Source organism: Camelina sativa, chromosome 11 (genome assembly GCF_000633955.1).
Source record: "Camelina sativa cultivar DH55 chromosome 11, Cs, whole genome shotgun sequence".
Taxonomy (NCBI): Eukaryota; Viridiplantae; Streptophyta; class Magnoliopsida; order Brassicales; family Brassicaceae; genus Camelina; species Camelina sativa.
In genome coordinates this window covers 21,114,066-21,124,873 of record NC_025695.1, presented here as the reverse complement: position 1 = coordinate 21,124,873, position 10,808 = coordinate 21,114,066, and the positions used below count along the sequence as shown (strand labels likewise).

Sequence of the window (10,808 nt, the reverse complement as noted above, 5' to 3'; positions counted from 1 at the left end):
AGGTACTTGCAGGTTACAGCTTTACCGAGCAAGCAGGCTTTTGTTCCAACAGCACGCTTAACCATCCAATATCCCTGTGATTCACCATGGCCGTTACAATCTAATTAAGATTACGATATTTCCAGAGGAAACGAGAAGAGAAGAGTTTACTTACCTGAACAATACTTGGAATTAGCTTAAATCTTGCGTCGCGGTAACTGTCACTCCCATCCACAAATTTTCCCAGGGATGAAGACTTGCTTACAGGTCGATCCGCAGCATAGTAGAGTACCAGACAATAGTTAGGCTTTGCTGGTACCTGATAAGGAGAAAAAAAAGTTTTGACTTCTTCCAGACACTAAATTGTTAGATGGACTATTACAATCACAATGAATAGTATGATTGGTGATGGTAGTATGTACTATCACAATCACAATTCCAAAAATACTAGAAACTATTATCGATATACGTGTGGGCCGTGTGGCACATTGTTATTTACGGGTAAACAAAGACGAACACGAGGTTTAGTGACACAATCTTTATAAAAAGCTTAGAGATCAGTATTAATATATATATAATCATATGGGTTGAGGTATTTTCTAGTTAGAAATTAGCGTTTCCCTATTTAAACAAACTCTTGGAAAAAAGACATATATATATATAGATTTTATGTTGCAGATAGTTCAAACCTGAAGATTGATGACTAGGATGAATGGCAGCTTTTTCCCAGGGTCTGACTACAAATGAGAAAACTTCTAAATCAGGCACTTTCAACCACGGGTGACTATATGCATACAAAATGTAACTTAGCCACAAGGCGATGAGGGTATACATTGCCTCGTGATAAATTGAGGTACGGTGACAAAAGTCGCACTTAAAACTGGTTTTTAATAGGAAAGAAGGCCGCAAAGGCTAGTTATTGACAGTCTAAAGGAGTACCTGGACAAGACATTTTGGATGCAGGGCGATGTTGTCTTCAGCTTTATCAACTTTGAACCAGTCCACGGATACAAGTGTCANGCCAATATCTACATCAATCTGCAACACCACGATTTTATAAGAACTCAGCAACCATATGTGTGATTTTCTACATGATCATGTGTCTGTATGTTGGATATGTACTGTTTAAATTTTTTGGTTAATGAGAAAATATTGCAATGAAAGAAACGAGAAAACTAGAGACTATTATACCTCCAAAAAATTATCGTGCCTAAGGTACTTGCAGGTTACAGCTTTACCGAGCAAGCAGGCTTTTGTTCCAANTTAATACACGCAGAAGCGCCCCAAGTTGAGAGATATAAAGAAACCAAAATGGTATATCAGACGTTCAGAAACATCATTCAGTCAAGGAGGACCTGAATGCAGTGGCATCTAAAAACAGGCCCTCATAGTTTTCTATTCCATATCAAGCGATGTATGAATACAAATGTAGAATAATGTAGATGCAAGAANATTCACCATGGCCGTTACAATCTAATTAAGATTACGATATTTCCAGAGGAAACGAGAAGAGAAGAGTTTACTTACCTGAACAATACTTGGAATTAGCTTAAATCTTGCGTCGCGGTAACTGTCACTCCCATCCACAAATTTTCCCAGGGATGAAGACTTGCTTACAGGTCGATCCGCAGCATAGTAGAGTACCAGACAATAGTTAGGCTTTGCTGGTACCTGATAAGGAGAAAAAAAAGTTTTGACTTCTTCCAGACACTAAATTGTTAGATGGACTATTACAATCACAATGAATAGTATGATTGGTGATGGTAGTATGTACTATCACAATCACAATTCCAAAAATACTAGAAACTATTATCGATATACGTGTGGGCCGTGTGGCACATTGTTATTTACGGGTAAACAAAGACGAACACGAGGTTTAGTGACACAATCTTTATAAAAAGCTTAGAGATCAGTATTAATATATATATAATCATATGGGTTGAGGTATTTTCTAGTTAGAAATTAGCGTTTCCCTATTTAAACAAACTCTTGGAAAAAAGACATATATATATATAGATTTTATGTTGCAGATAGTTCAAACCTGAAGATTGATGACTAGGATGAATGGCAGCTTTTTCCCAGGGTCTGACTACAAATGAGAAAACTTCTAAATCAGGCACTTTCAACCACGGGTGACTATATGCATACAAAATGTAACTTAGCCACAAGGCGATGAGGGTATACATTGCCTCGTGATAAATTGAGGTACGGTGACAAAAGTCGCACTTAAAACTGGTTTTTAATAGGAAAGAAGGCCGCAAAGGCTAGTTATTGACAGTCTAAAGGAGTACCTGGACAAGACATTTTGGATGCAGGGCGATGTTGTCTTCAGCTTTATCAACTTTGAACCAGTCCACGGATACAAGTGTCAGAAGGGGCTCCCCGCCCATCACCTTAAATTGCACCATAGATTTTATTAAATTTGCACAGTTTAAGATGTAGAAAGAATTGTTGAAGACACTTTGTTCGATAATCCAACTCGGGTTAAATTGCTCAGAATCAGAAATCAATCTAGAAATTTAATACACGCAGAAGCGCCCCAAGTTGAGAGATATAAAGAAACCAAAATGGTATATCAGACGTTCAGAAACATCATTCAGTCAAGGAGGACCTGAATGCAGTGGCATCTAAAAACAGGCCCTCATAGTTTTCTATTCCATATCAAGCGATGTATGAATACAAATGTAGAATAATGTAGATGCAAGAATTTCAAAGTTACCTTTGCATTATCGTTTAGGTAGGTCTTTCCCCTGATCATAAACCCCATGCCACTAGGAGAGTTCCAGCAATTTGAGTCCTTATCACCATTTCCTTTGCGCAGGGATCCTTGGAACTGACTTGGATCGATACTCACAGGATCAGCACTAGTATCTAATACATTACTTGCACCTGGAGCTAATGTCAAAATAGAGCTGATATATTAATGCACACTGAGATTTTAAAACAATATAAAAAAGTGCTTTTTAAATCTAATTTGCGTCAAATGTTTGTAAATTTATAAATTGGTCCCTTTCTCCAAACACAGAACTCAAGAATGGACTAGTTATGAAATGGTAACTACAACACCTATATAGATTTTTCATTTTCATCTAAATGAAGTAATTCTTTTAAAACAAAATGCTTGCATACTATGGAACTTTTGATTGACTTTGGGAACAAATACCGATAAGAGGTCCTCAAGTTACTTATTATATATAAAAACTTATATATTGATCCATTATACTGTCTATGTAAGCCACTGGTAAACTTAAATGGACTAGTAAAAAAAGTAAAGAGAAAACCTTTAGGCCGCTTCAAAGATAAACTAGCGATTGCCCATGAAACATTCTTCAGTTTTACTTTTATCTCCTGCTTTTAACATTGAAACAACATAATTCAATATTATTTCAATAATTTCAATACAAGTTTCTCACCTCATGGGCTGTACATAAATACTTCATAGGAACATTGAACATCTAAGATTATATGTGGTATGTATTCTTCTATTTCCAAATTCATGAAGTTACTTAGAACTTCCATTTCCTCATTTCCTTTGTGCTTTGCCTTTTCATTTTAGTATATCTAGGGATGAAGTATAGGCTCTGAGACTCATCCAAAGCTAGAGAGTGATTTGGAGGTTTATCGGCTTTCCCGAGGGTTTATCTGTTTATACCAAGAGAAACACTTTCTGCGTTTTGGATGTTATATTTTAATCCTTCTGATTTCAATAAAAACAAAACATCTTCTGGGTTTTTATTTCTATCCAAGATTCTTTATTTTATAAATATGAAGATAGAATTTTCTATTGCCAAGAAGATATCAAAACCAAGTAGTTACCTTATTGTCCTGCTCGTCATCATCTTCATCGCTTTCCTCTTCATCAGATGATGAGTCTGTGGCATCATAAAACTGCTCCTCCAGTTCCTCATCTACATATTCACCATTGGAGACATCTGGTAACTTGGACTGTATAACCGTGGCAGAAGTTTCATACTTGAAGGCTGGGTTTGCTCCAATGTACTCCTTCAGACCTGACATCATTAACAAGAACTTGAAACAAAAACCGTGTGGAACTTGTGACATCTATGTAGTCAGAGTTCAGGCATACACTTTTAACAGCATGCCAGCTAAAGGTTATTAATTTTTATGCCCAAAAAAAGAAACTTACAATTGTTGCAAACACGAAGCATAATACATCTATATTTATCTCAAACAAGTGTATCCGTGAATGCTAATCTACATTATAACACAAATAAATCTTCAGATGTGCTCACAAGAGTCTCCATTTCTTCAATAGATGTTATATATACCACAAAGATCACATCTCGACTTCTGGCTCATTTTTGGTGTTAATATTCTAAAATAAGATCTGGAAGGAGATAAGGCATGCATCTAACCTGCTACTTGGAGGAGTAATGCATATGGAATAGTCTTTTCAAACTTTGAGTAGCTCGTTCTCTTCCATTTGCACCAACGTTTAGAGTGGATTTCTAGCATATGTGTTACAAGACAACTTGGAGTTTCTGCATCGCTGCGCTTTTTCAAGCTTCTGATTTCCCAAGTGGATGCTAAAATCAACAAGAACGAATAAGAAATGGAGGGTCTTAAAAGGAGGAATCTACATTGCTAGGCATTATGTAAGTCCAAAGTGAGAAAGAGCATTACAGATTCAGGGAGAAAGAAGAAAGGAAACATATACAATATAGTAAGTAAAAATGAAAAGACACTAGAATAAACTGGAGCAGCATCACACATGATATGGCTTACAAGCCAAAATATTTCCCCAAGATCCTACGATTCAGTTTTTGATTTTGTTAGCCAGCTGTAGAATACAGCACGATTGCAGAGACAGATGGGCAAGTAAGCACAAGCAACTAAGTATACACAAGAACCTCTGGCTATAGAAGTACCAATTCAGATTAGTGTTTGAAACACTTGGATAGTAACAAGGAGAATTTACATTTACTGTATTGCCACCAGACATGCAGCATAGTGAAAAACGAAAACGCTATGGACAGAAAGGTTATTATAAGAAAATATCTTACGTGTAATATCTGTACGTTTATATCCAGACTTTGGAGGCCGTTTCTTATGCACTGCTGGAAACTGTAAGATTGCTGCATACAAAAATACAGCATGTAAGAATGAATAGCTTGAGATATCCAATTAAATGATTCTTTAGATTGCACGGGTGAGAAAATCTCATCTAAAACAAATATCAAAGAGAAGAATGCATGGCTAAGATTTCTAGATGTCAGTGATGAAGCTGACAGAGATTCCAAAATCTGCAACTGTGAAACCCAGATTTAGATGTAGGTTTCTTTAGCTTCTATACATGATCGACAAGTTTTCCCCCCGGCTCATAAAGCAAGAGATAGACAATACAATCTGAATTCTCTTTTCTGTACTGTTCACTGTTTTATAGTTGATGTAGCAGCCTATTAATAATGTTCATGGGTGGCTATTGACTTTTTATGTATTTAGTTAGGCAATTCAAGGATAGAACATTCACCTAGTTAATTTGACCTTATACCATATATTTGACAACTCAATCATGTCTTCATACAACACAACTACAGCCCAAACAGTTCACTAATCACCTAGTGAGAGGGCTAATATTAATCTCTACCATTATGCATAGCCAATCCAGACATCAGACTGGCAAAAGCAAAAAAACTTTAGATTAGAGTGTTCTCTACTTACTATATGTTCCATCTTGCCCGCGAACCCACTGTCTAGAGAAGATAAAGTCCCTTTTCGATTGCCATCTGCAAAAGATACTATTTAACCAATCAGTCCAATGAAAAAGTGTAAAGCTATCCACTGAATTAAGTGATATATGCAGAAAATGTACAACATGCCCAAGAGAGCAAGACGTTTTAACATACAAATCTTATTTACTAAGGAAAACGAGTGAGTGATCAGCGTGTCATCAAGGAAAACCAGAACTTTCAGTCAAACAACATACCGCGAAAGATATTTAGGATCGTATACGCAGTAAATAACATCATAGTGGCCCTCGTATGAGTCTATCTTTTCTGAATCACCTGTTACTGCATCCCACCTGTGTGGATAGTTAGAAAGGTCCAAGTGACAAATGACATCTATATCTTCAAAGAAATGTACTTACTCGTATCTTTGTTGTTTGTCAATATTCAAAAGCACTTCGAACACAGAATCTGCACTAGCTTCAACTACAGCAACTGCTTTCACAAGAACTCCTCGACCAGCCTAAAGAAGAAATCATTTTGACAAAACCTAAGCATTCAACCATTTACAGTTCTAACACCAGTGAACTGCCAGTAGCAAAACAACCAAGTTAAGATAATAACATAAATTATCGCAATTATTCTAAATGCATAAGTTCTGGAGATGAGAACACTTAGTTATAACATCTAAATTCAAATTGTTACCTTGCCAAAAAGAATTAATAAGATGCAAATCACAAGGTAGCAAATATTGTAATGGAAGAATAAAATAAGATGGTTCAGTTTCCATTCCTCTGGGAATAATTTAACGTAATTCATGAAGAACAAAATACCCAATAGTCTCCCACACTAAGTTGGGACAGCCATATAATGCATCACACAACCAAGAGAAAGAAGTCACTGAAAGCTAAGTTCCAAGGGAAGAATGCCCCTTTGTTGCTATAAACCAATACCGCATTCGACCAACATGGGATTATAACAAAACACCATCCAAGAAACCCACTTCTAACCCATTCTTTGATATCTTTCTTACGGACGAGTTCCAACATGCATTTTTCCATGGAATTTAGGTCCAACGTGAATTTCTATGGAGTTAACGGCCAATAACTATGTCCAAAACACTCTCTACGGGTCTAAGAAAAACCAGTCCATAAGAGCTAGCTCGTAAAAAGTGAGTACCCATGTACCAATGGTTTTTTTTACCAATAGACCAATCTCTTTATAACAATGGTTTAAATTTATAATCCAAGCAGTTCCCTCTATAGTTGGACAAGTTTTCTCTGAATCAACGTAAATATACCTTGAAGTTAGCCACATCTTCAAAAATCCTAACACCTGCAAACAATATACAGAAAATAAATAATTGAATGCTATGTATCAAAGAGCAAGCAAAAGAATAAGATTAACGTGTTTGGGCAAGTCAGGAAACTGTGAACATTAAGGACTACTATATTTCCATACAACCTTCAGATTATAGATGAATAACAACCACCTAAATAAACTGGAAAAGTATGTCTGCATTCTTTTGGTGTCTTCTACAATTACCTTTTCATAATGATAGAGAAGTAAACATAGACACCACAGAAAATACATTTTAATGCATTTTTATCGTGTAAATAAAGTGGGACATTCTAATTGACCCCATTATTGGTTCTGTAGATGAAAAAACTGTTATGAGTAGGTTTTCTGATATCAAAACGCTACTGTTTACTGCCAAACATACCATTGATTGTACGTACACATTTCCACTGATATGCCTCGATTGCATCTCCATTGTCACCACCCTCGTAGAAACCATCACCTCTGACATCATTAACCAAGGTAGAGGATTGCCTCAAAAGAGTCTCTGGACCTGTCAGTTTAAGAATATAATCACACATCTTTATTTTGAACGTAAAGTAACTTTCAGGTGATCCCTAGTCTTGTTCATGAATAACCACTAGATAAAATCATACGAAATCAAATTAATAAAGAACCGGACCTATCAATGCATAATAAAGTCAAGAGTTGAAGGATTAGAACTATAGTTTCACTAATACATACAGGAGATGAGAACATATATTTGATAATGGTATTGATCTAGTTTTGTGAAGAAACAATCAGAATCTTCAGGACCACTTTGCCCCAACATATCATTTTAGATTTGCCCAACACAAAGATAGGAGGGACTAGGAAATAGGCAATGAGTTCTATTGTTTTTTTCCAATGCAAGATTTGGAGATCCCCTCATAAGCTACAACAACAGTTATATGCTATATACCAACAAATGAACTTATAAGTTATAACAATCTGGACGCATAATTTTGTATATATTATGTATATTAGATAACAAAAAATATGTATTTATCAAAAACTTGACAAAACAACATGACAGCATTTTCACTTTCTCTATTGAATAATCATTTTCGAACGTTTATGCATGCTAGTGGAAGATGCTGAAGCTAAACAATCCCATAAACTTGAGATAAAGCATATTACCTTGCCCAATTCGGATAAGCTTTTTTAACCCATAAGCATAACGCCTTACTCTAGGTCGATGTCCTTCCAGATTGATGCTTCAAAAGAATAAAAGAGTACGATTCAGCAGTAGTGGACTTCTACTATTTGAAACAATTTCATCTGCTCAAGAACTGTGAGTATAACATCACAATGTTATGCATTTTCTCAATAACTATACAGTTAGGCCCCCCAATACAGGTATTACGTAGCTATTAATAAATATCATCTAAGGCACTAATCATCTGATTATTAGATCATACTTGGCCTCCATGCTTAACTTTGTTCTTGTGCTGCCGCCTCTCGATAGTGCATATTCAGCCTTCCAAAACAGAAAAAACAGTAATCAGAATTTATTTTTATAGTAACTGCTGATACCTCATTCCAATAAGCAGTAAATAAATGCTCCAACAACAATAAACAAAATAAACTGAAAAAGTAGCCAATCATTTGCAAAGAAAACTTCAATACATTATATGACGTTATAAAACTTGGACACAGTCTCCGTATTACCTGCTGTTTTGCTTCCTCAAAAGCCTCAACCCATTTCAAGGCTTCTCCAGCGGTAGCACAAGCAATCTAAAATACAGTTTCCAGAAAGAAAGAAAAAAGTAAGTTAATACACCTGGGTTAGGCAAACATGCTTACCAGAAACAATATAATTTTAGATTCTGATATGCACTTTCAGGGTAACAAAATTGTTTACAAATGAACTTCAAGACATTTACTCAATAAGTTAACTGACTGGTTCATCCGAGTGAGCAAATACACACAAAAAAATCATAGGCCTTCGACAGAACAGACTCATGTTCACAGTGGGAAGCTTTAATTCTAGTGAGCATTTGTCACAAGAATATAGCAAAGATGGAAATTGAACTTACTTCTCCTTTTTTTGACTCGTCCAACCGGTTATAGAACCTTATGACGTAGACATCCTACAAGATATAGTAGAAATAAACTAGTAAGTGTACCTGCTTCATTTAGAAGCATACTTTGATTCATTAGAGCGTACAACTAATATGCAAAATAGGGAATAACAAATCTATTATTTACGCAGATTGCAGTTATAGAAGTGGAGACTGGAAAGAATTACCCCATGATTAACTTTGCGACGTCCAAGCTCTTCAACCATCATTGTAGGCCCTATGACACCACGCCTTATAGGTTTCTAGACAAACAGAAAGACCAAACGGATATAATAGAACTTCAAAACACATCGAAAAGAAAAGATAGAGACCAACAGACATCGCGCATAGCAATATAATCTAACTCTAACTCTTGGAACTCTTTAACAATGCAACAGTGATCGCAAAATAACAAGATCAGACCCAAGAAACATCTAACTCTTGGAAGTAATACACGTAAACACACCTACACAGTTCTGACTGATACCATGTTCTTGCCATTCACATAAACTAAGCAGAGAAGGCGTTTCCTTTGAAATTTCCAAGTAAACAACAAGCAAAATATCAACAGCCAAAAAAAAAAGAGAAAACACTATTGCTTCTTCTACCATCTAGATTCTCAAAACCAAAGGTTAAAGCAATTTCGAGAAAATTTTGAAAAACAATTTACCAAAAAAAACAAAAATTAAAAACAATTTCCCAAAAAATCAGAAAAACACCAAATTCAAGGAAAAAGGATTAAGAAGAAAAAGCATACAATTTCTGGATTCTCGTGAGGATCTCTTTTATACATCTCGACGTATTTGCCTCTAATGAAAAGGAAACGGAGATTACAGTACTCATGCCCGATCTTATTCACACCCAAATGATACACCCATCCTGAGCATTCGAAGGTTCCTCCTTCTCCGCCGCTGCTACGGCTACTGCTTCCACTATCATTAAGATCTCCGGAGAAGCTAACTTTTCCGAGGTTCCCGGAAACATTCTTCTCTGATCCTTCGCCGGTAACAACCTTCTTCGATCCAGGCGATGTCATCGCCTTTCACCGGATCCAATCACAACAACTCAGCTAGATTTGAATCGTTCGTTGCTTCATTCAATTTCAATTTTGAGAATCCATTTTTTCTTTTTCTGTCCTCATCAATTATGGAGAGAGTTGTTTGGTTTTGGGTTCATTGATTCTGTGAGCCTACTACTCTGCGACAAATTTATGTCCTCCAATTAAAACATTACACGTCAGGTCAATGTTAATGTTTGTGTTATGCCTTTTCAGACTTTGCATTAAAACGAAAAAGACATAGGTACGAACCTTGTTTTAAAAATCTCCCTCCACCACCGATCCCACAAATCGCTATACCCACCCTCTCTACATTGATTAATGATTAATCTCCACTTAACATCGATTATCCAATTATGCATATCTAATTTGATTATAACTCATCTAATCCAATTAGGAACTGCATAATTTAGTATATAATGATTATTTTTAGAGCCAAATATAAATCAAATATGTACTTTTTTGTTATTTAGACATTTAAATTAAGAGTTTATGATGTTTTACAATAACTATTACATTTTTATGTGTTTACCGTAATTTTAAAGACAATATTATAGTTTTATATTTTATTTAATATTTTTATTTTAATATAAACAGAATTATACATATATTTAATACTATTTATTTTTATTTTATTATTATTTTAATAAAATAACCTTAAAATTAGTCCCCGATTAATCCCCG

At 35.5% G+C, this 10,808-nt stretch overlaps 1 protein-coding gene across 1 annotated transcript in view; it reads right to left on the bottom strand.

The window, feature by feature from the left end:
- Positions 1-10,277, bottom strand: part of LOC104728180 (protein ENHANCED DISEASE RESISTANCE 2) — an 11,865-nt gene extending 1,588 nt beyond the window's left edge. The window contains exons 1-21 of the mRNA XM_019231909.1: positions 9,825-10,277; positions 9,256-9,330; positions 9,044-9,097; positions 8,676-8,741; positions 8,426-8,484; positions 8,145-8,221; positions 7,390-7,518; positions 6,967-7,001; positions 6,089-6,189; positions 5,927-6,022; positions 5,662-5,726; positions 5,004-5,075; positions 4,356-4,526; positions 3,796-3,989; positions 3,261-3,327; positions 2,699-2,874; positions 2,329-2,372; positions 919-976; positions 669-716; positions 155-298; positions 7-74 (exon numbers count right to left, since the gene is read on the bottom strand). Of these exons, the coding sequence (XP_019087454.1) occupies positions 7-74; positions 155-298; positions 669-716; positions 919-976; positions 2,329-2,372; positions 2,699-2,874; positions 3,261-3,327; positions 3,796-3,989; positions 4,356-4,526; positions 5,004-5,075; positions 5,662-5,726; positions 5,927-6,022; positions 6,089-6,189; positions 6,967-7,001; positions 7,390-7,518; positions 8,145-8,221; positions 8,426-8,484; positions 8,676-8,741; positions 9,044-9,097; positions 9,256-9,330; positions 9,825-10,103 (2,078 nt within the window). The 5' untranslated portion in view covers positions 10,104-10,277. The remainder of the gene's footprint in view (positions 1-6; positions 75-154; positions 299-668; positions 717-918; positions 977-2,328; positions 2,373-2,698; positions 2,875-3,260; positions 3,328-3,795; positions 3,990-4,355; positions 4,527-5,003; positions 5,076-5,661; positions 5,727-5,926; positions 6,023-6,088; positions 6,190-6,966; positions 7,002-7,389; positions 7,519-8,144; positions 8,222-8,425; positions 8,485-8,675; positions 8,742-9,043; positions 9,098-9,255; positions 9,331-9,824) is intronic.